We start from the raw sequence: 25795 nt of genomic DNA on the forward strand, positions 1-25795 counted from the left end.
CAATCAGTAGCCTAGTGCCAGGTTAGTGTGCTGGGGTTGCATGCATCCATATCTGGCTTTCCAGATGGGCATTATTAACTGCATTGGATATTGGCAGAGAAAATGGGAGCTGGCTGAGAGAATTCTGGGGTGGAATGTTCAGAAATAAATTTGTAGGACCTGCTGAAAATAAGTATAGTATATGCAGAATGTGGTGCGGATAAAGTGAAGGAGAAGATGAAGCATTCTCCCCAAAACCTTATTGTGCAAGAAACTACCTAAGATTCTGACAAGAGTTACACCACTTTCCCTTGCCCCCAACACACACACACACACACACACACACACACACACACACACACTCATACACACAATACACACGCATACACATGCCCCCCCCCACATGTCCACACACACACACACACACATGCCCACATGCATTTGGGTCATTTTATCCCTTATTGGCGTCCTCAGCTTCTTACCTAGGGCCTTTGATATTCATAGCCTTAAAAGTAGAGACCTGAAAACAATTACAGTTGATCCTTGAGCAACATGGGTTTCAACTGAACGGGTCTACTTATATACAGATTTCTTTCACTAAATACCTACTACAGTAGTACATGATCTGAGATGGGTTGAATCTGCAGGTGCAGAGCCATGGATCCAGAGGCCCGACTGTAAAGTTCTTTGAGGATTTTCAGCTGCACAGGTGGTAGGTGGCCCTAACCCCTGTATTGTCCAAGGGTCAACTGTATTAACTCCAAAATGAAGAAAACTGCAACATCAACATGAGCAACTGCTTAGTTTAATGTAAAAATGTAACATTTTGTCACTTTATTATTAAATTTAGTATCCAAGTAGTCAACACTTGAAAATAATTTGTAGTATGTATTTTCTCATTTTGAAAGGATTCCCAACTGTGCATGATAGGTGAGAAATCTTGTCAATAGTTAACTGAGTGACTTGTAGCCTCATTTCAAAAACAAAATTATAAAAATCCTTTCAAGATTCTTTTAAAGCAAGAAGTCAGTTTTTATGTGAGATGTAGATATATTTTAATATGGTTGGTATGATATGGGTGGAGGCCTCACCCACACATGCACACTCACAGAGTTCACCACTTCTGAATGCTATTGGGTAGGGCATATGGTTGGAGAAAAAGAAAATGTGCTGTTTCTTCAATAATCCAAAGACTGCAAAAGGCTTTAGGGTCCACCCTTAGTCATAGGACCATTGGGGAGGGTGTGATCCACCCCTTGCTACACCAGGAATGTGTTTAAGGGACTTGAGAGCCATAACTTCTGCTCTGGCTACATGCAGGTGAAACTGATGGAGAGCTTCTGCAGGCTGTGCATTGTGTAAGGGCCCCGCATTCCAAGGGGGCAATGTTCATACTGAGGACACCTACATTTAAATATTTATTATGACAGTGTTTTCACAGGTGGCATTAAAGTTCTCTCTTCTAAGAAAAGCAGTGTGCTACCACACTTTTTTGAAAGCTGGAAATTATTGGGTCTCAAAGATGATGTAGTACCTTTAGCACCAGGGCACTGCTTGAGCTGCAGCCTGGGCTGATGGAAAAGGCAGTGCTCCTAACCTCTCCACTCATCTGTATCATCCCTTCACCGTAGGAAGTGGTGTCTTGACCTGAAGAGAACAGTTCCTCTCACAGGAGACTGTGCCCCTGCAGTGGTTCTCAATGCCCAGAAGCCATCGTGTCCTCTGCTGACCCTGTCCCTCCTCTGTGGGTCCCCAGTTAGGCCCAGCAATCAGCCGAAAACATGGAATGGATCCACACAGAGAAACATTTCTGTGCCTCAGTCTCTGAAAAGGGGGAAAGAACGGTTGAGAGGCATTCTAATTCCCCACGGAGACTCTACTTCAATTAATTTCAGGAACTGTGTGTTCTCACAAAGCTATTTTGGTCCCCGTCCTCCAGAGACCACTAGGCCCTCTGAGAGAGAGTCTATCCCACTGCATGGGTCACCCTGAATGCAAACAGCTGCTTTCCCCATCTCCTTCCTCTTCCCCTACTGCCTCCCTAGGGACCGAACCCCAGGACCAGATTTAGATAGCGAAGAGCCCTGCTGTCAATCACCCTCACTGGCCCTGCCCCTGGGCTGCCTCTCTCTGCTGAGCCCAGAGCTTCATGCTGTCCAGGACCTGGAGGAGGGTATCCGCTTCCGGGGATGCCCTTCCTCCCGGGGATGCCCTTCCAGTTAACTCGTCTCTCAAGCCCCTTTGGGAAGGGCATCCTCCTGAGAATCCTTGATGTGATTCCAGACTATTTGACATCTTCCTTCTCCCTTGCTCTTAAAAGTGTTCAGTGGGAGTAAAGTCCTTTGAAGCGCACCCCTGCTATAGTCATATAAGGGATATATTTCTTGGTTTATCTTAACCAGTGTTTTCCAGCATGTGCTGCCTGAAACGTCAGCCCCACGAGGTGCTACTTATAAACATGAGAAATATGCACCCTTCCCTGTCTTTAAAGTTTTACAGTGAAATGAGCATTTAGTTCTGAGAAATGCCGCAAAGGTAGAGAGACCAGTTTTACCGTAATCTCCTACCTTTTCACAATAAACTTACAGCAGTGGACTTGGTAAACTAACATACACTTATTTAGAAGTAAGGTTATCAACCTTTTCAGCCAACTCTTTGTACGTAATTCCACGTGGAAGTTCATCCACCGTAACTTAATTTTATCCTGAGCTTTCAATGGTCTCATGTACTTGCTCCCTCTGGTATTTGAAGGACTTAGTTCTGGAATCTAAACGACGTTTGTACCCATGTAGAAGTCTGTGTTCTGATAGAGCCCACAGTGTTTGCATGGAATTAACAAATGTCGTTAAGTACTTGCTTTGTGCCGGTCAGAGCCCTTGCCCTCCGGGGGCTCACAGATTAGAGGCAGTCAGCTGTCCCAACATCTAATGCAATAACCTGTGCTGAGTGTGTAATTGGTAGGGTTTCCTGTGGCAGCGCAAAGAAGGGACTGGACACATTGACCTGGATAGTCGAAATAGCCCGAGCGTAGGGGGCTGGATGAAAAAAGTGCTGGGTATATTCCATTTTCCCCAGGATGCCTCTCCACTCTCTCCCTACACTCTGTCCCTCAGGCTGACCTCTATGGACTGTATCAACTGGCTCATCTTCCCTCCTGATTTCATTTGGGGTTGGACAATTGGGAGCACTACAGATATCAGGCAGCTGGAGGAGAATGGGGTCAGGAATTGATTTCTCTCCTTGATGGGTTCCTATGGGCTGGCAGCGTGTCTCTTCTGAAGGTCATGGCTCCTGCCAGGCAGCCCTCTCCACCCAGCTCTGTCTCTGGTTCCAGGAATGAGTCTGGGGGTCGGGTAATGCTCGCCCTGATGTTACTTGCCCTGGGGTACTGTACTATCCATTGTGCTCCCCTTCTCCACTGCCCACACCTACGTAAATAGTACCCGTGTTTTGGTTTTTAAAATGTATTTATTTATTTATTTTTGGCTGTGTTGAGTCTTCGTTGCTGCACACAGGCTTTCTCTAGTTGCAGCGAGCGGGGGCTACTCTTGGTTGCGGTACGCGGGCTTCTCATTGCGGTGGCTTCTCTTGTTGTGGAGCACGGGCTCTAGGTGCATGGGCTTCAGTAGCTGCAGCGTGTGGGGCTCAGTAGTCGTGGATCGTGGGCTCTAGAGCGCAGGCTCAGTAGTTGTAGCACATGGGCTTAGTTGCTCTGCGGCATGTGGGATCTTCCTGAACCAGGGATCGAACCTGTGTCCCCTGCATTGGCATGTGGACTCTTAACCACTGCACCACCAGGAAAGCCCAGCACCTGTGTTAAACTCTCCTCAAATTGCTCAATTTGAGTGTGTCATCTATTCCTGTTGGGACCCTAATTAATATGAAGAGTATCCCCATCTATGTGAACTATGTGTGCCAGGATCTGAAGCTGCATGGTGCTTTAAGGAGGCTCTACCAAAATAGCAGTGTGTTCTGGCAGGAGGATAGAGGGAAATGCAGGAAGCAGCAGCTGGAGAGGCAACAATGCTAACAGCTGTTGCTGCTGTCCGTGCACTTCTCTGAATGTTTGGGGCTTCCCAAGGATCACCCCATTTAGTCCTCCCTGAATAAGAATATTCAGTGTTATTACATTTCACAGGTGAAAGAGCTGGGCTTATTGAGTTTAAATAACTTGGCCAAGGTCACTCAGCCAAGAAGGGGTGGAGCTGGGTGGGGACTCAGGCAGTCAGAATTCAGAGTCCATCCTCTCGTCCGCGCAAAGGTGTTTGGACTTGATTCCACAGCAGTGCACGTCTGCCTACCTTTCCTGTCCACTCAGCTTTACCTTGTGCTGTAAACATCATTTCCCACAAAAGGACAACAACTTCTCCAATAGTTTCTTTCCACATAACTATGTCTTATTAAGTCAAAACTTTTTAAAAAGATAAATTAATGTGGCACGAGCTTTCTTTATATTTATCAGCAAAATTAAACCCAATCCTGAGTAAGGATGGACATCCTGGAAGGTTAAGTGCAGCCTTGAATATGTGATATCTTTCAGTTGAGGTGGGTGCTTCTGTGTCCCTTGATAAATACTCATTTTCTCAGAGCCCATTTAGGGATGACTGCCTGATGACTTGACCTGACTTCCCAGGAAACAGCGAACTGGGTCATACATTAAGCCACAGATCTTTGAGAAAACTGATAATGACATGATATTTTAATGTTTACCTCTCCTCATGGAATTACCCATAGAATGGTGATGCAGCATTACACAAATACTTCTTTTCTCTGGGTTTTGTTCTTCCTTTAAAACGAGTATCATTTTACAGCCGCTGTATATTTATTTAATGTTCCATGCCCAGATGTCCCGTTTCTCCTGTTTTATGACATAGGAGCAATAAGATTCTTTAATACCATCCAGGAAAAGATGCTGATTGAATCCAGAAGAGGAAACACAGAAGGTTTTAAGAAAGAGAAGCTTTGTTTAGTGAGATGTTTTATCTCCTGGATTAGAGCTGTCACATCAGTTAGTATTTACTACTTTTTGTCTATAGTTGTAAAGGAATTGATTCTAAATCTTCCAAGGGTAGGGCTTCCCTGGTGGCGCAGTGGTTGAGGGTCTGCCTGCCGATGCAGGGGACACGGGTTCGTGCCCCGGTCCGGGAAGATCCCACATGCCGCGGAGCGGCGCAACAGGAGAGGCCACGACAGTGAGAGGCCCGCGTACCACAAAAAAATAAAATAAATAAATAAATAAATAAATAAATAAATCTTCCAAGGGTATTATATAGGCTTTTAAAAAAACTTCAGTAAGGTGTCAACATACTTTAAAATTCAAAACAAAAAGACAAGAAGCTTCACTTTTTGCTCTTCAGGGAGCAATCTCATGGGAATCTGAAGGACAGCTGACAGTCAGCCTTCTCTTTATGTCTCAGCTTAACTGGAACACTCGGGGCTTAATATTTGCCAGCCCTAGCCCCTCAACAGTTTTTCTTCTTTGAAAATAATTAGAACCAGGAACAATTTACATCAAAGTTCTCAAGCATCAAGATGGTAAACATAGGCACTTGTTGATTCCCAGACATAGGATTCCCAAGTATTTGCTAGCTTAAGAGAGTGAACCTGTGATTCTTTCAATTTTACGTATTTTTCTCTTGGACCTTTGGTCCAAGTCCAAAGCCAAATTTTTTCTTTTAAGTGAACATCCTCAGAAATATGCCTGCCTTATGTTTCCTAACAAAACTTAAAATCTAATTGGGAAGGATCCTATTTTCCTCTGTAACACTTACCTAAAATGAAAGTACAGAAGCTTTTAGATAGAGCAGCAAAAGCCCCTGGGTTTGGGGTCCACCTTTGTTTGTTTTACAATTGTCCCAAATCTAGAATTTTTTAGGGAGCATGAAACATACAGTTATATTTTGCTTTTTTCAAAAAATAAATATTCTTTAAATGATATGTCCATTTCCCTTTGGATTAAGTGAAAGTGCCAATACCCAAAACAGTAATAGTGTTGTAATACCGTAGGACATTTCATAGTTGTTAGAGCACTTTCTTTTCCTTTTATACCATCTCATTTGATCCTTATGACTTCCCTGATAAGACAGGCAAGGGAGGTGTTATTTAGTATGTGAGTTTTGAGGTTTAGACCAGGCTGAGATACTATAGGCCCCAGGAACAAGCAGCTCGCTGCTGAAGTTGACATATATTAACATTTATATATACGGTTGAAAAACTTTTGTGGTCATCTTATTGTGACAGCCTCATGTTTTATATTTATTTTACCCGAAAGTGTGAGTTGCTCCATTCAAAGGATGAGGAAAGAGTGAACTTTGAGATTGGTATTAGAAAACAAGGCCTAGTTGAACTCTGCTTAATTCTTATTGGTGAGCTGAGTAGGCTGCCTTAGAAATGCATTTAAAATGCAAACTCACATAAGCCTTTTACCTCAGAGCAGCTCCCGCCAGCAGTGCCAGATATCAAAGAAGGGATCTGGGAGTGAACTCATCCATGTGAAAATACTAGGGGACAAACTTGCAGGCAGTTTTGTTCCATGTCTACCAGACCTTAACCAGCATGTCCAGAATGCTATTAAACTCCATCTCCAGTAGTTTATTTCTTGGGATGATGTAAATAAGGCTAATTTAAACATGTACTCAGTCATAAATACTACAGGGTTTTTTTCTTTTAAATAAAACAGCTTATGGAGCTCAATATCAAAAAAAGAAACAATCCAGTTAAAAAATGGGTGGAAGACCTAAATAGGCATTTCACCAAGGAAGACATAGATGGCCAAGAGGCACATGCAAAGATGCTTAACATCACTAATTATTAGAGAAGTGCAAATCAAAACTACAATGAGGGCTTCCCTGGTGGCGCAGTGGTTGAGAGTCCGCCTGCCGGTGCATGGGACACGGGTTCGTGCCCCGGTCCAGGAGGATCCCACATGCCGCAGAGCGGCTGGGCCCATGAGCCATGGCCTCTGAGCCTGCGTGTCTGGAGCCTGTGCTCCGCAACGGGAGAGGCCACAACAGTGAGAGGCCCACGTACGCAAAAACAAAGCAAAACAAAACAAAAACAAAAAACTACAATGAGGTATCACCTCATGCTGGTCAGAATGGCCATTATCAAAAAATCTAGAAACAATAAATGCTGAAAAGGGTGTGGTAAAAAGGGAACCCTCCTGCACTGTTGGTGGGAATATAAATTTATACAACCACTATGGAAAACAGTATGGAGGTTCCTTAAAAAACTAAAAATAGAACTACCATATGACCCAGCAATCCCAGTACTGGGCATATACCCTGAGAAAACCATAATTCAAAAAGAGACATGTACCACAGTGTTCATTGCAGAACTATTGACAATAACCAGGACATAGAACCAACCTAAATGTCCATTGACAGGTGAATGGATAAAGAAGATGTGGCACATATATACAATGGAATATTACTCAGCCATAAAAAGAAACGAAATTGAGTTATTTGTAGTGAGGTGGATGGACCTAGAGTCTGTCATACAGAGTGGAGTAAGTCAGAAAGAGAAAAACAAATACCGTATGTTAATGCATATATATGGAATCTAAAAAAAAAAATGGTACTGATGAACCTAGTTGCAGGGCAGGAATAAAGAGGTAGATATAGAGAATGGACTTGAGGACATGGGGTGGGAGGGCGAAGCAGGGGCGAAGTGAGAGTAGTAACATCGACATATATACACTGCCGAGTGTAAAATAGATAGCTGGTGGGAAGCAGCCGCATAGCACAGGTTAATCGGCTCGGTGCTTTGCGATGACCTAGAGGGGTGGGATAGGGTGGATGGGAGGGAGGCTCAAGAGGGAGGAGGTATGTGGACATGTGTATGCATGTGGCTGATTCGCTTTGTTGTGCAACAGAAACTAACACAGTATTGTGAAGCAACTATACTCCAGTAAACGTCTATTTAAAAATAAATAAATAAATGTTAAATGAAGCATAATTTATATTTAACAAGGCACATCTCATGCGCAGCTCAAGGACTTTTTACAAAGTGCACACACCCATGTAAATACCATTGTATATCAAGAAACAGAACAGCATTCCTGAAGCTCCCTCGATCCTCATTCCAATCACTACCTCCCCCTCCTCCCCAGAGATAACCTCTATCCTGACTTCTGTCACCAGTGACTAGCTTTTTTGGTTACTTTTTTCCAGCTTTACTGAGGTATAATTGACAGATAAAACTATAATATATTTAAAATATACAACGTGATGATTTGATATTGATAGACATTGTGAAATGATTATCACAGTCAAGTTAATTAACTCATTCATCACCTCACATAGTTTTTTTAGTGAGAATTCTGCTTTCAGCAAATTTCAAGTACACAGTACATGTTAATAACTATAGTCACTGTGATGTACATTAGATCTTCAGAACTTATTTATCTTTTAATTTTTTATTGAAGAATAGTTGGTTTACAATGCTGTGCCAATCTCTGCTGTACAGCAAAGTGACTCAGTTATACACATACAGACATCTTTAGAACTTGTTTATTTTATAAATGGAGATTGGTACCCTTTGACCACCATCTCCCCATTCCACCTCAGTCCCTGGCAACCACCAATCTACTCTTCATTTCTATGAGTTCAGCTTTATTTATTTTTTTTTAGATTCCACATTTAAGTGATACCTTATAGTATTTGGTTTTCTCTGTCTGGCTTATTTCACTTAGCAGAATGCCCTCCAGTTTCATTCATGTTGTTGCAAATAGCAGAATTTTCTTCTTTTTTATGGCTGAGTAATATTCATTGTATTTATATACCACATCTTCTTTATCCATTTATCTGTCATTGGATACATAGGTTGGTTCTGTATCTTGGCTATTGTGTATAATGATGCAATGAACATAGGAGTACAGATATCCTTTCAAGATCCTGTTTTCATTTCCTTTGGATAAATATCTAGAAGTGTGATTACTGGATGATATGATAGTTCTTTTTTAATTTTTTGAGGAGAGGACCTCCATGTTATTTTCCATAGTGACTGTACCAGTGTACATTCCCACCAACAGTGCACAAGTGTTCCCTTTTCTCCACATCCACACTGGCTCTCTTATCTCTTGTCTTTTGATAATAGCCATTCTGTCAGGTTGGCTAAAAACCCAATAATAGGTGTGAGGTGATATCTCATTGTGGTTTTGATTTGCACTTCTCTGATGATTGGTGACGTTGAGCATCTTTTCATCTATCTCTTGGTCATTTGTGTGTCTTCTTCAGAAAAATTTATTGTCCTATTTAGACCCTTTAACCATTTAAAAAAAGTTAGATTGTTTTTTTTCTTGCTATTCCTTATATATTTTGGATATAACCCCTTATTGGATATAGGGTTTACAAATATTTTTTCCCATTCCATAGGTTGTCTTTTCATTTTGTGGGTTGTGAATATTCTCTTTCATAAAGTGCCTAATCAAGATTTTTGCCCATGTTTTAAAGGCTATCTGCCTTTTTTATTGATTTGTTGGAGTTTTTACATATAAACTACGTATAAGTCTTTTTTTGGATATATGTCATGCAGATATCTCCTAATCTATGTAGATGGAGGCTTTTTAAAAAGGGACTGAGAGTTCAGTATGTAGAAAATAGAACCAAGAGGTGTGCTCAGCTCTTAAGAAAGTGGATGTTTGAAGATAAATTGAAGGAAGAGCGACCTGGATCTTGTCCTTTTAACATCTATTGGAACTTTCTTAAAGTAGAATTCCAAGAGTAGCTGATGCTGCCTCATGTACTCGATATAATTAGTCATTTTGTATTTGGCTGTACTCTTGCAAGGTAAAAGAGAGTCATTAGTAACCGTTGGCATTCCAGTAGAATATTGTCGCATACAATGATGTAGTACTGTATAATTAAGTTAGTATATATTTTAATACCTACTGTGGGCATGCACGGCGCTGGATGCAGGAGGTGCAAAGGTGGGTGTGCTAGCACCTCTACGTGTAGTGAGCTTTTAGGAATGTTTCAGGATGCTTTTGTATCTGTCATCTTGTTTGAGCACATGAGGGTAAGGCGACCACCAGACTGGTAAAATAGAAATAATTTGTCCTTCTTCTTCTCAGACTTTTGACTCTCATATATTCACTGCCCTAATTCTGTAAAATCTTTATTCTCAAGAAATGCCTTTGTCTTATCCTGATAGCCCCACCAATTAATACCTGGAGAAATTCTCTTTGCTCAAAATGACTAATTTAAATAAAACATGCAGAAATTACTTAATTATTTCTTAATATAATATAAGGAACCTACAATGAGAAAAGACCATAAAATAGAGATACTTTTCCCCTTGCTATTCAACAATACTCCTTAAATAATAGATATTAGTCAACTGAAATCATACAGAATTTATTGAGGGCAAGTCTGACAAGGTATTATGTTATCCTAGACATTGAAGAGCTATCAAGGTATATAAGATACAGCCCCTGCCCTCAAAGAACTAACACACTGGTGGTTGTAGTGGTAGTATCTGTGTGTGGAGGGAGAGTGTTAAGAAGGTAACAACATATACAATGACAATGTGAACATAAAAACCCCCTACCAAGAAAGGAAGCCTAGGGTAGGAAGGCTTACTTTGGATTGATAACGGCAATGAAAAAAGAATTGTATTTGTTACGATAATGGAGCTGGTGCTACAGAACTAATCCCAAAGTGTACAATGGCTCAAACATGGCAAGAGGTTATTTCTCAGTCATCAGAAGTTAAAAACAAGTGTTCCTGATTGGTGACTAATTCTGCTCCAAATGGTGATTCAGAGATCCAGATCCTTCCAACTTGTAGGTCCCCCATCTTCAACATGTGGCTTCTAGGATTGCTGGGCTTGTCCACATTAGGCTGGCAGAAGGAGAAAGAACATGGAGGATGGGAAATTGTAGTAACCAGATTTGAAAAGCGTGTGCATTGTCTCCACCAGAGTTCCGTTGGCTAGAACTCAGCATGTGGCCACAGTGAACCTCGTGGGAGGTTGGGAAGTGTAGTCCAGCTGTGTGTCCAGGAAAAGATACTTTTGTTGACCACTAGCAGCCTTTGCCACAGGATTCATGATGGCAGGGCATTTAAGACAGGTTTTGAAGCAAAATGAAGTATTTTGAGAGAGATTGGAAAGGAGGATTAATCCAGGTAATATGAAAAGCATAAAGAAGGACTAGTAAAAAACAACAACAAAAGTGCAAGAGCATATTTAGAAAATAAGAGATGGTTCAGTTTTTAGGGGCATATGGGGAGTATCATGGGAGAAAGTATTGACAAAATAGGTTGAGGCTATTTCCAACTTGAAGCCACATTTTTAGAGGTTTTAAAATCCACACTAAGAAGCCTATATCCACCATGGTTTTTGTTGTTGTTGTTGTTTTGTTTTGACTACCAAGGCTCACTCCCATTTGCAGGAAAATTGTGGCCCAGATTCATTTTCTTTCTCTTCCTTCATATGCTGGTCTTTCCTAGAAAGTGAGTTTTGTTTGTCTCTGACACATGGTGGTGGTAGTCAAGGAGAGGGGTGCAGACCCTCAACATGAGCAGCTTCATTTTTAGCTTTTGTACCAGAGACTCCACTGGGGCCTCCTGCCAAAAACCAGTCTAGAGCCTGGTATCTGCTGAATGCTATGGTTGGGATGGATCCCAAGTTCAGTAGAAGGAGAAGGGAGGGGCATTCCTTTCTGACTCTAGGACATATCAACTCATGCTCAGGATCCTGGAATTTAATTACCCATATTGTTATCTTAGCTTGTACAGCTGCAAATGTGGCTCATAGTTATAAAAGTATCCAGTCCTTTAAAATCCAGCCTCAGCCTTCAGCCTGATGACCTCCTGAGAGTGATCAGCTGAGAAGGGTGGAGCTGGGGAAATCCTCTCCCCTCCTTTCAGTTCTGCCAACTTGGCTTTGAACCAACAAGAATGTTTGGCCCACACGCTCTAGCCTCTCTCTTACCCTCACCTCTGCCCCATGTTGCATATTCTATTTCATAATCTTATGCATTCACTTTGGCTAAATTAATTTTGACCCCTGCTTTAGTATGCGCTGCCCTAGAAGGCTTCTGTGTGAATGATTTCTCCTTCCTTGAGCTTCTGACCATAAATTAATGGCTGTGAAAGCTTACCTTTGCTCTCCAGTTTGGAGAGGATTTATTTCATTATTCCTACCAGGATGTAAACATGATTGTTTATCTTTCTTAGACTACTGGGGAAAAGAGAACCTTTGATGTAACACCCAAGCATCCAAAAGGTGCTTGTTTTCAAAGCAAACTTTTTTTTAAAGACATATATATTTTTTAAAGTTGAACCTTTATTTATTTATTTATTTATTGACTGCGTTGGGTCTTCATTGCTGCGTGTGGGCTTTCTCTAGTTGCAGCGAGCGGGGGCTACTCTTTGTTGTGGTGCACGGGCTTCTCATTGCAGTGGCTTCTCTTGTGGGCTCTGTGGGCTCTAGGCATGCAGGCTTCAGTAGCTGCAGCACGCGGGCTCAGTAGTTGTGGCTCGCGGGCTCTAGAGTGCAGGCTCAGTAGTTGTGGCATATGGGCTTATTTGCTCCACGGCATGTGGGATCTTCTCAGACCAGGGATGGAACACGTGTACCCTGCATTGGCAGGTGGATTCTTAACCGGTGCACCACCAGGGAAGTCCCTCAAAGCAAACTTGAAAGAGACTTGGCACACAGTTTTATCAAGATTGTGAGCACATTAATTACATTTGGGTTCAATGGAAAGAGAAGTGTTATGTTCCTCTGGCAAAAGTTCTAGATATTTTTTCCTCTAGGTGGCCACAAAACAAACCTAAAGAAATCACTATTACATTGTGTCCTTTGTCCTATGTGTATTTTTCTTCCTCTTCTTCATCGAGATACCCTCACTGGTTCCTCTCCATAGTCACCTTCTGCACGTACAGTCATCAAAGAACTAAACCTTGCTGGTGGCAGGCATTTGATGTTTTTCTCTTTGCGTTGCTTCCATGTGGGGCTGATGAAACTCTTCAGGCCAGTGTCTGTGGCAGCAGCTCATTCCCCAGCCAACTTTGAGGTTTGTATATGTCTTGAAGCACTAAAACATTTGGGGATACAGCATGGTGTAGAGAAATGGAACATGGACAGAAATTAAGCAGACTTGGGTCCAGAATCTAGCTTTGCCTCTTATCTCTGTGAGATCTTGAACAAAATACTTGACCTTCTGGGTCCTCTGAGCCTGAATTTTGACGGTAGAGCTTAGTTTTAGCTGTTTTTAAATTCTATCTAAATGGAACTGTATAGTGTATATTCCTTTGATACTGGTTTCCTTCACGTGATATTATGTTTGTGAGATTCATTCAAGTGGTTGCATGTAGCACTAGTTTGTTCAATGAAATTGATGTTATTGCATTATATATTGCAAATCATTTGTCCCTTATACTTTGATGGACTTTTGTTTCAGTTATTACCAATTGTGATTCTATGATCATTTAAAAAAAATCTTGTGTACATACTCTGTTGAGTAATGTCACATGCTGGGTTCCCCAGGAAGCAGCTCTGAGAGAGACTCACTTGCAGAAACTTTATTCCTTTCTGCCATCAAGATCAAAGTTTCCTTCAAGAGCAATACCTATGGGGGAGTGAGGAAGGAGGATCAGACAGAGAAGTTGGAGCTGAAATGGCCCTACAGAGTTGTGCCAAATAGGGGCAAGCAGCCTAGACCCTTAATACATCTCTCATTTGCCAGGCATTGGTTGTGGATTGACCCAAGGAAGGGACCATTCCTAGAAGCCATCAACATTCCTAGAAGCTGGTAGAGTGAGTGTTCCAGTCCTAAAAGTCCTAAAATGTGTGTGTGTGTGTGTGTGTGTGTGTGTGTGTGTGTGCGCGCGTGTTGAAGGTGAAGCTGAGCAGTGCACCACAGTGTCTACTACATTGTTAGTATTAATTTCTAGGAGTTGAATTGCTGGGTCATAGGATATGTGTATATTCATCTTTAGTAGATACTGTCAAACAATATTCCAAAATGTTTGCACCCAAATATCACCTTAATTTAGATTCTGAGATTCCCCAACTGGGATCTTAGCACCAAGATAAAGGAATATATATAGAAGTGAAACATAAATGTGAGAATATGCTATACATTAACTGAACATCTTCTATATTAAGGGGCAAGCAAAATTGAGTACCATTGGAATAGGCTATTTATCATTCTCTACCTTACGGCTTGACATCTTGAAAACTGTCCACATTGTTCAGGATGTTCTAAAATCTAGTTATGGCACTAACAGATGTTAAAGACTTCCTTATGTGCTGAGAAAAAAGAAAGGAAACGAGAACTATGAATTAACTGTTGCCTCGAATTTCATTTTTCAGAGTGGCCAAATCAATGAAGGTCCCTGTGTATGAGACCCCAGCTGGATGGAGATTCTTCTCAAATTTGATGGACTCAGGCCGGTGCTCTCTGTGTGGAGAAGAGAGCTTTGGCACTGGTAGGCTTTATTGGGTTGGTGTTACTGGAGAGGGTGGCTGCAGAACTCTGTGACCCTAGTTTGGGGACCTGTGAGTCCACTGTGAATCAAAGGCTGGTGAAAGAGTTAGAGGCAAAAAAAAAAAAAATCAGAGAAACCTAGTGGGATATGTGCTATGACACCTTCACGTCTTCTGCCCATTTCTTCTTCTTTTTAGAGAGGGAGAGAGGAAATATATCAAATTCTCATGTGTTCATCACATAGTTTCAACCATCATCAACTCCTGGTCAATCTTACTGTATCTCTACCTTCATCCACAAGAGGAGCCCTCCCCTCTGATTGTTGTGAAGCAATCCTTAGTGTAAATATTTAAGTATAAGGGGTACTGAGGGAAAAAAAAAAATATATATATATATATATATATATATATAAAACCATAGTACCATTATCACACCTAAAATGTTAAAAAATAATTTCTTCTTTCACTATTTTAAATATGTCACACCATTGTCTTCTGGCTTGCATAGTTTCCAAGAAGTCGGCTCATTCTTACCACCATTGCTCTGTATTTAAATTTCGCCTACTTCCCACCTCTGGCTGGCTTCAACATTTTCTTTTTATCTTTTGTTTTTAACAGTTTAATAATATGTATAGGTACATGTATTTTTTTTTAAACCCTGCTTAGGGTTCTTTGGGATTCTTGGATCTGTTGTTTGTTGTTTTTCATTAATTTTAGAAAATTCTCTGCCATTATCTCCTCAAATATCTCTCTTTCCTTATTCTCTCCTCTCCTCTGAGACTCTAATTACATAATGTTAGATAATTTGTTACCATATGTTGTCTCAGAGCTCTTACATGCACTATTAGGTTTTGTTTACTCTTTATTCTTTTTGTGTTTCAGTCAAGATAATCTCTATTGGCATATCATGAATTCTTTCCTGAGCTGTGTCCAGTCTTTTACTGAGCCTGGTGAAGGATTTCTTCATCTCTGATATTGTAGTTTTTATTTCTAGTGTTTCTCTTTGACTCTTTTTAAATAATTTTCATCTCTTTGATGAAATTCCTGATCTGTTTATGTCTGTTGTTTATCTTTTCCATTAGATCATTTAACATATTAAACATAGTTATTATAAACTTTCTGTCTGATAGTTCCAATAACTGGTTATTTTCTAACTCTAGTTCTGTTGATTGCTTTGTCTCTTGATAAAGCAATGGTTTATTCTTTCTTGATTTTGCATGTCATAATTTTTCATTGAATGCTCGACTGTATGTATATAAGAACAGTAGAGACTCAGGTAAAATACACAGAAATGGGCATACCTGTTCTTCTCTCAGGGCATTAGTGTGCAAGGTTACATTAGATATAGTCAGGAGTTGAGCTGGGTTTGTATTTTATTGTTTCTGTTATAATCTTTAGTATATCAATGTATCACAGGCTTCAAATTCTTCCGGTAGTGGTATATTTTTACTATGTACTGAAAGTGATGATGGGGAGATGGAGGAGATTTTTCAGTGTTTCTGTTGCATTCACAGGTTTCAGCAGTTACTACATGTCTGTGAGACAAAATAGACCTCTATTATTAGGTACTTGACCCTTTTCTAGTGGCAGCAGTTGTCTGTTTAGTATTGGTGTAGGATTCTGGGCCCAAGGTTTCCTACTCTTTGTCCAGGGACAGAGAGTTTTTACTTCAACCCCTATTTCAGAAGCAGTGGACCTCTGCCTGGATCCTAGGGATGAGAAGGTTTGAAGTTCATTCATCCAGGAGCTTAAGGCTTTTGTTTCCTATGAAAGAAATTTTTGGGGAGCTAGAAGGTTTTCAGGCTTATCTCTTGGCAGGAGTTGATCATTTCCTGCATGTCAGCACCACCAAGTCTCTCTCTCTCTTTTTCCAGTCTTTCTTGTGAGTACCCAGTGGAGCCTATGGGAGATAACTTGGAATGTGCCCTTCATATCTGGGACTCCAGGCAATTTAAAACTGTCATAATAGGCTATAGTTGGCCTTTAAGAATGTTTAAAACTCTTATGTGACTTCTTATTATTCACTTGTATGGAAGCATCCTCTTTCTCCTGTGCTCTGCTGAAGGTGAGATGGTTTGTGTCCTGTCTTGCCTTGAGACTCTTTGGAATTCACTTTATTTCCTGTGACCTTAGATCTTTTTTTTTTTTTTTAAGTTATGTTGTAGTTTCCTGGCCTTTTCTTATTACTGGGATGGGAGTGACATTCTCTTATAGATTTCCACATCCTAAACAGAAGTGCAGAAGTGAAACTCCAAAAGTAATTTCTTAATAATTTCTCCTATTCTCAACATTCCTCTCCTTGATAAATTTTTACAGTTAGGATCCAAAAGATCTTACATCATAACTCGTTGATATCTCTTAAGTCTCTTTTAATCTGCATTTCTCCCCTCTACATTTTCTCTTTCTAATTTATTCATTGAAGAAACTGTGTCATATGTCCTATAGAGCTTTTAACAGATTTGATTTTAATATCTTCATTTTCCTTTCTAATTTGTTTACATAACATATAACAGATAAAGAAAAGCTCTTGATTAATATGCCTTTTCTCTGGTTCACAACCACCTTAACAGATTCTATCATTAATTATGACATTTTCTTTTCTAAAAAGTCTACATTAAAAAAAAAAAGTCTATATTTTTAGGTATACAGTCATATAATTTATGACTAAAGATTTTTTGTGTTTTCTAATATTTAGATCTTTTATTTCATATTCTTATGGCAGTGGCTGCAATCTTCAAAATAATATTAAATAACAATTGTGATAGTTCATGATTTTAATGGAAATCAAGTCATTATTTTGCCATCTATTTTGATGATTGCTTTTTAATATTGGTAAAATCCCTATCATGCTTATGTAGTTTTTTTTCCTATTCTAATATTTCTTAGAATCATATTATAAATGGCTGATGGAAGGTGCCCTTTCAGAATCAAGTGATATATTAATGTTTCTTCTCCTTTATTATGTTAATGTAATGAAATATGATTGATTTGCTGATACCAAACCATCCTTGAATTCCTATGAATAAGTCTTATTTGGTCATGCTTAAACAGATTGCAGTAAAACCACTCTAACTAGTCATAATGACAGTTTTTCAGGCTATGTCAGGGTTCCTGAAGGAATTTTCTCCTGGGAAATTTTCTCCTTTTACCGAGATCAGCTAGATTCTAATAGCATTAATGGTGCAGAAGGGTTGGCAGGCACCTGTTTCTCCTTGGAAAAAGAGAGATCATATCAAGCTCTCTCAATTACTACTGTTTGATCTCAGAACTTATGGATGGCAGGTCTGCTTGGGATAGTTGAAACCGTTATACTTTTTCCCTCCTGAGGCCCTAAAAATAGGTGTTCTGTGTATCCTTTTTGGTGTTCTGTGTGTCTAAACCAGTGACTGTGACTCAAAAAATCAGGGATTGTATATTGCATATAATAATAGTGCTTACAATAGACCATAAATTTATAGTCTTTAAAATTAAAGGATAAAATATTATATGTATAAACCATATTATACCATTAATAACAAATGTTTGCTGACTTCAATTTAATAAACATTTATTCAGTACTTACAGAGTACAAGGCACTGTATTGGATGGTACGCAGAATACAAAAAAGACCATACCCTTAAGAAATTCAAGATCTTTAGGGTACATAGTTAGAAAGATGCACAGGTGAGTTTTCTACAAAGCAGAAACTTTAAAGTTCCACAATAGAGGAATAGAAAAAGTGCTGTGGGAGATGAGAAAAGGAGAAAGTGGTTTGGAACTCGAGGCTCAAAGCAGACTTCCTGGAAGAGGTGGAATTGGGGTAGTTCTTAAAGAATGGTAAGGATTTGCACACATAAAGATGAAAGGACAGAGCCTTGTCAGATGGGGGCAGCAATGTCAAGAAAGGGATAGAAGTGGGAGAGTAGGGGCCATGTGTTGTAAGTAGCCAGCTGCTCAGTTTGTCTAGAGAAGTATTTTCCAAATATGAATCAAGACTAATTTGGGGTCATTAGGTTGGTATAGTCATGAACAGCTTTTAAAGAAAATATAATAGGCTAGAAACTATCAGGATGCATTGTATTTAGGAAAGGTAAATGTTATTTTGAGAAATATTTATATGTAAATATGTGCACAGGTATCTATGTGTTTGCTAGATCTCACAGTAAAATGTATTTATTGTGGGTCATGGCCAAAAGTCTGAAAAAGACTGGTCTATATCCGGGGTTGGCAAACTTTTTCTGTAAAGGGCCAGGTAGTGAATATTTTAGGCTTTGTGAACTGAGAGGCTATTACAGCCTCTTCCACAATTACTCAGCTCAGTAATTGTAACACAAAAGCAGCCATAGACAGTGCATAAATGAGTATGGCTGTGTGCCAATAAAAGTTTACTTACAAAAATAGGCCTAAGTCCAAATTTGGCCCATGGCCTGTAGTTCACTAACCTCTGACATATAGCGTAGGGTAGAGAAGGGAGTATCAAGAAACAGTCTTGGAAATACCAGTGGGGAGGGGCTCATTTCTGAAGCCCTTTGCCTGCCTAGCTTAGACATTGAGACTTGACTCAACTGGAAGTAGGAAACCATGGTCTTCACAGTGGGGAGGTCTGCTTGCAGCTACTTTACAGCAAGCTTTGCTTTCAGACTGTTATGCTGATTGCAACATGTAGGCTGGACTAGAAGGGACTTTTTTTTTTTTTTTTTTTTTTTTTTTTGTGGTACGCGGGCCTCTCACTGCTGTGGCCTCTCCCGTTGCGGAGCACAGGCTCCGGACGCGCAGGCTCAGCGGCCATGGCTCACGGGCCCAGCCGTTCCGCAGCATGTGGGATCCTCCCGGACCGGGGCACGAACCCATGTCTCCTGCATCGGCAGGCAGACTCTCAACCACTGCGCCACTAGGGAAGCCCTAGAAGGGACTTTTAAAAGCCTGTCACTGTTATATTTGCTTGCCATTTTCCTTTCAAGGAGCACAAGAGATTTTTCAATGTGTAGAGCTCTAAAGGTATTGCCCACCCCCGCTATTCTTCAGGTTCTGGTGACATTGGCTTGATTTGCCAGATGAAGCTCTTGAACCCAAGAAGTAGTTAAGTGACTCACCCAGGGCCCTAGAGCCTGGAAAAGGCCTCCACTTGAATTAAATTACAGTTGAACTAAAAGACAGGTCTCCTGCCCTGCGGTGTATGCTGCTTTCCACTGTGCTGATCAGTCTTTCCGATGAAAGCAATGGCTAATTCCATCTCTCCAGCACCCGACAGTGAATGACTGTTAGAAGGCCTGAGGAACTGGACCACTCAGTCTTGGAAGGAAAAAGTGGATTCATGCTGTTCCTTTTTTTTTTTTTTTTTTTTTTTTTTTTTTTTTTGGTGATACGCGGGCCTCTCACTGTTGTGGCCTCTCCCATTGCGGAGCACAGGCTCCGGACGCGCAGGCTCAGCGGCCATGGCTCACGGGCCCAGCCGCTCCGCGGCATGTGGGATCTTCCCAGACCGGGGCACGAACCCGTGTCCCCTGCATCGGCAGGCGGATTCTCAACCACTGCGCCACCAGGGAAGCCCTTGTGCTGTTCCTTATTAATGCCAGTTCTTGGAGAGGCACTGAGCTGAATATGTAAGAATCACCTGGGAAGCTTGCTAAAAATATAGATTTTCTATCCTACCCTTGCTTGGAGTCCCTGGCAAGGTGGAGCCTGAGAGTCTGCATTTTAAATAAATATCCTCATGTAATTCTGATGTGCAGTCAGGAGTAGGAAACATTGCTCTAGTGAAAACCAGTATTTGTTTTTCATCAGGAATGGTAGAAAGAGTGTGTCTGAGATGCCACACCAAGTTCGGTTCAGGAAGTCTAGAGGCCTGGTATGTGAGGCTGATGATTACGTTCAAGACCCTCACCTGACACCTACAGACAAGCCACATGGTCTCTCTGACCCCTTACAATTCCAGCCTGTAAAAGTCAGCTGATCACAGGAGCTCCCCATCTACCTCGGGATATAGTTCTCAAAATCAAGTGAGCTAATTAAGGAAGGAGAAAGCAGAGAGATGGAAAGAGTTTAGACCTGAGACTAGGGAGACACTTCTAAAACTTATCAAAGCTTTCTCTAGTGGAGGCCTTTTTCAGTGCCCCTGGGGCATGGAGCTGTTTACCAACTAGGAGAGCATACTTTAGTGCCAAGAAACCTTGAAAATATGGATCTGCCTCAGGCTCAGGAATGCCAAGCTTTTTGCCCAAGAGAAGGATATACCCTGAGTGGAAATTTCCCTTGCCTGCATCTTGAGCTCCGAGAACTTTTCAAGGTAACAAGCTGGTGATAGGATCAGAGTTCAGGCTTCTCTCCTGTGGAAAGGTGCATGTCCTGGACAATAGGAAGCCTATATTTATTGCTCTGTCAAAGAACCAAGGTCATTTCAGAAGCCAAATCATCTTTTGTGCTAGAACCAGATATTCATCCACTTCCTGGGAAGGACTTTGAAAAACTCTTTTCCGAAAGAAAGGAGAACATTTTACAAATCCTTCAACAGAAGAAAACTATTCATCTAAATGGCATTCTGGCTAATTTTCTCAAGTTTCAAATTGGAAGGAATCTGGACTTGTTCCCATACATAAAAGGGGATTACTAAAATACTAAAACTAAGAGCTAAAAAACCAAAAACTTTGAGGTTTGGGGGCAATTTGTTGATGATGCTCTATTGGTTGCCATCATTGTCATCAGTTTTGTAAAAAGTCATACCATCTGGGGAATGTATGAATTATCACACCAAAGCTTGTCCCTTTACAGGTAACATAAAGAATTGCTCTGTTTGTGAATGCCTGGAAGACCTCCAAGCTGACCACCATCTTGAGTATTACTATTACTTTTGTTATGTATTTTTAAAAGGTTAATGTCAATAGCCCTACAAATTTGCCAAATAAAATCAGGCAATACAACAATGTTTTCTCTTTCCAAGACAGTGCTCTCTGTTGAGTTCTTCACAATAATAACAATTATCTTTTTAAATGAGCACTTAGTATGTGCTGGGGGCATTGCTAAGCCTTTTGTATACATCCGTCTCTTTCTGCAAATTTGGAATTGAATCCAGGTGTCCTGGCACCAACATGGCTTGTCCCTCATTGTCACACCAAATTTTTTCACTGTGAACTCTGGAGTACAGTCTGGTGCTCTTGACATTGGCTATTTTTATATCTCTCCAGTCTCTAGCACAAAAGGAAGAGGCCCAGAGTATGTATGTGTTTCATTCACAGGAAGTCTCAAGTATCTTTCCAGTCTTTTGAGATTTTTCTGTATCCCTTTGCTTGCCATGCAACTGTAAATGCCCTGAGGACAGGGGCCATGTCTCTCTTGCTCAGCTCTATTTCTTATATATATGATAGGCTTTGAGTGATTGTGGGTTGGATGGAAAGATAGAAGGAAGGAAGGAAGGAAGGAAGGGAGGAGGGAGGAAGGGAGAGAGGAAGGGAGGAAGGCTGGAAAGATGGATGGAAGGTAGATGGATGGAAGGAAAGAAGGGAGGAAGAAACAAAGAATTTCCATTTTGGTATTTCTTCTTTGCATTGTTAGTAGTTATATTTTTATCATTCTTGAGTGGCTGTATTTCTCGAAATCTGGGCATTAGAGTATCCCAAGATTTGGAAGAATTCATAAAAACAAAACCACATAAATATAGACCAGTTGGAAGGTGGTGAGGAAGGATTTTATGAATGATATTAAAATTGGAATTATATGAAATTTTGAAATAAACTTTTGGTACTTTCAATCATCACATCATTATTAGCACAAATTAATAGCTAACAAAGTGCTTCTAGGAAAATTCATTCCCAAGACCTGTGTTAATGAACAGATTAAAAAATTTAAATCCTGTTAAATATTTATAATTCATTTTATTAACATATTTATTTCCTGGGGGGGAGTGGAGGCTGCTGACAATTACCTGTAAATAGCCGTGTTCAATAGCGGGTAGGTTACAGCTTTAGTGATCTTTTGTATATAAAGATCTTCTTACAGCCTTTAGCAGAGACATTCTCTGCTCTATTGTCTTATGGTTTATATTACTGACTTACTCTCTGGCTGCTTTGTGAATGGACATTTTATTTTCCCTAACAGTTAAACAGTATATAACACTTTAAAGTTCCATACCTGCTTCTTCATCTGTATTTCACACATGAACTATGTACATCCTCACTCAAGATTAGGTTCATAGGAGTGCTGTTGAATATTGAATAGGTTTAACTGTCTCTTATTTATACAGTTATTTTTATTTAATACCAGATTTTTTTAAGGTACAATAAAGGAAAGCTTTAGTTCATTCCCTATTTAGATAATCGTTAACTCTACATTTGGCAGTTTTCACATCTGTCCAGTCTCTAGGCCAGAGAAGGAGGCCCATATATCTGTGAATTTCAGATTTTTGAGGTTCTACCACATTTCTATCTCTTATTTCTGGCTGATTTTTGTAAATTTGGCTGGGTAGCAGATGTGACGTGAGGAGGCTGTGATGACAGCATTATCAGCACTAGGAGAGCAATTTCTCTGCTGGGCAAGTTGAAACAGGCTGTGTGCACATGTGCAATTCAATCTAGGCTGGGCCAGAGCACAGAGGTGCTGTGATTGACACTCCCCAGGAGCCTCCTTGTAAACTCTGAAAACTGAAACTCTCTTTTGGACCCTCTACAAACTCTCAACCCCTGTGCTGGGAAAGAGAGCTCCCACCTGGAGTGGAAAGAATGTCTCCATCAAAAACAAAACAAAACAAAACCTTTTCCTGGGGTCGCCACAGTTCCAGTTCCACTGACCCTTTCAATGATGAAAAGTGGCAAGAGGGCGTGTTGTGTGACACCAAAGTGTGGAGCAGAAAGAAAGGAATGGGGCCTCCCTCTGAGGCTGTGTCCACCCTTACCAGTGCATCCTGGGACTGGGAATCCTGGGAAATCATTCTTCAATCTTCACGGATTGAAGAATTCCAAACAGACTAAGGCTTTCCTTTCACAGTGTCTACTAGGGGACTTTTAGCAAGGGGGCCCATCCCTTAGTATTTAAGATGCAGTCCCTAAAGTTGTGCTTTGAGGCTTCCCCTGCTGCTCTCTCCCAGGTACCCTGTAGCCCCACTGAGAACAAAGTACAATGCCCAAAGAGTGACAGGTCCTCAACCCTGTGGTGCAGGCTTTAAACCTGCTGGAGAGATTTCTGGTTCAGCTTATGACCAAGCAAGGAACAATTCTTAGAGAGTTGTGTTGTTCCCATCAGCACCGGAGACAAAGAAATGGCATGGGACATACGAGTCAGGAGGGCCCACTGTCCCGTACCTTGGCTTGCTCCTGTGAGGGACGAGCGTCAGCTGGCCAGCCCTGACGCAGTTAACGCTTTCTCCTCCTCTGGGATAGATGGGATAGATGGCCTGGCTGCTGTAGGGCCTGTGTTAATGAAACAGTGCTAATACTTGTTATTTATTGAGCATCTCTTGAGTGATAAGTACATTCTTAGGGCCTCCTATATGTCATTTCACTGAGACTTCTTGACTCTAAAATGAACTAGGGACCATAATGACCACAGATAAGGTAATTGAGGCTTAGAGAGGAAAGTCGAGCCACTGGCCAAGTTCACATGGCAGAGCCAGGATTCAAACCCAGTCCTCCTCTGCTGCTCCTGTTTAAGGACATGCCAAAGGTGTCCTTTTCTCCCATCTGGTTAATTCTTTTAGATGGGGATGGGATGCATGCCGGGGACGTGGGAGAATGGTGTCATGTAAGCAGCACAGCACCAGGAGATGACAGTCCCAGTTAGACCCAGTTAGACCTTGACTCTCCCTCTCTGTCATTGAACTTCCTTACACAGATCACTTCTCTGGGCCTCAGTTTCCTCATTTATAAGCTGAATCTGTTCAGTGGGATCATCTATAAAGTTTTTTCCCATATATCTTTTCAGGTTGCTTCTAGCTTTTAGTGAGGAGTGAATCTGATGACTCACACTACGTACTAGAGTTTCACCTAATCATTCATTTACTCATTCAGTGAAGGTTTACTGTGCACCTTCTATGAGCCAGGGCCAGGATAGAATGAGGAGTCATTTCAGATACAGGTCCTTCCCTCGTGGAGTTTACAGGGTGTTGCAACGGTCAGGATATTAGCCAAGAGCCCTGCTGCATTATTGTGTCAACTGCCCAGGTGTGAATCCTCTTTTCACCCCTTAGTGGCCATGTGACTTCATACAAATGACCTAACCTCAATCTCTTATCTGTAAAGAGAAGCTATCAAATTGTCCAAATTAGATAATAGATGTATAAAGTACTGAGTGAAGTGCCTGGTGCCTTGCTGTTATTCTTCCAAAAATGGAATTTATCTTGCTGTGTAATTCTGCATCAAGAGCAAGTATATAGATATATTTCCTGTCGTTTCTGGCTCTAGGAAATATGTGTGCTTAGGTATGTGCTGTATATGCACATATCCTGAAAACTGTCAGGAACCTCTTTGAGCAAGTGGCCTTCCTTATCAGCTGGCCAGCCACCTTGGTATGCATGGGATGGAGAGGTTTCCTGGGATATTGTTCATTTCCTGCTAAAATGGGGAAAGTCCCAGGCACACCAGGATGAGTTGGTTACCCCAAATTTGGCAAGACCCTCGCAAGATTTCCAGACAAAAGGGGTGGGGGAAAACCATGATATTGAAGCTGGCTCCAGTGAGAGGGCCCCCCCGACTAGGGCCAGGGGCATCCATCGAAATAGAGACCAATGACCACTTTCCTTTAGTGCCAAATTTGAGCAAATAGAGGAAGAGGCCTAATTCACTACCCCTAAGTAATCTGCCCCTGATATGGGACTGTTTTGAGTAGGCTTCTCTTAAAACAGTGGTTCTCAACTCTGGCTGCTCATAAAAATTACCCAAGGAATTAAAATATGTATATACTGATGCCTGGGTCCCATTGCCAAAAACTCTGATTTTATTGGTCCGGGGGCGGGGGGGGTGCGCCTGAGCATTGGTATTTTTAATAAGTTCTTTAGGAGATTCTAATGGGCAGCCTGGGTTGAGAACCACTAACTTATTTCTTTCTTGGAGTTGGCAACAGGTGCATAATGACTTATATTTCCCCAAATGACAAATTCAGACTTTCCTGATCTGAGTTTCAGCTGAGATGACTTGATCTTTTAGTAACATGTGTGGTGTTTTATTGAGTTGATTTGCCCGTGCTGGCATTTCCATTTGAGGAAAATTCCTTTGAGATTGAGTACTCACTTTTTTCTCCCCATTTCTTTTATGTCAGTATACTTACTGGTGTACTGCCTAGCTCAAAGTAATATGGTTTTAAAGCTTGAGAAAATTCAAAGTCTAGTTTTGGGGAATAGAAGAGTATGGATGTTTCTGATAAGAAAAAAATAGACCTGTTTTTGGTGTCAGTTTTTCCTGGAGTTGTGGCAGGGAGA

General features: G+C 41.0%; 1 protein-coding gene across 1 annotated transcript in view; it reads left to right on the forward strand.

Moving 5' to 3' along the window:
• Window positions 1-25795, forward strand: part of PGM5 (phosphoglucomutase 5) — a 187696-nt gene that overhangs the window by 101187 nt on the left and 60714 nt on the right. The window contains exon 7 of the mRNA XM_059072728.2: window positions 14302-14417. Coding sequence (XP_058928711.1) covers window positions 14302-14417 — 116 coding nt within the window. The remainder of the gene's footprint in view (window positions 1-14301; window positions 14418-25795) is intronic.

The sequence above is a fragment of the Kogia breviceps genome, chromosome 8 (assembly GCF_026419965.1).
Source record: "Kogia breviceps isolate mKogBre1 chromosome 8, mKogBre1 haplotype 1, whole genome shotgun sequence".
In the NCBI taxonomy this organism is placed as follows: domain Eukaryota; kingdom Metazoa; phylum Chordata; class Mammalia; order Artiodactyla; family Physeteridae; genus Kogia; species Kogia breviceps.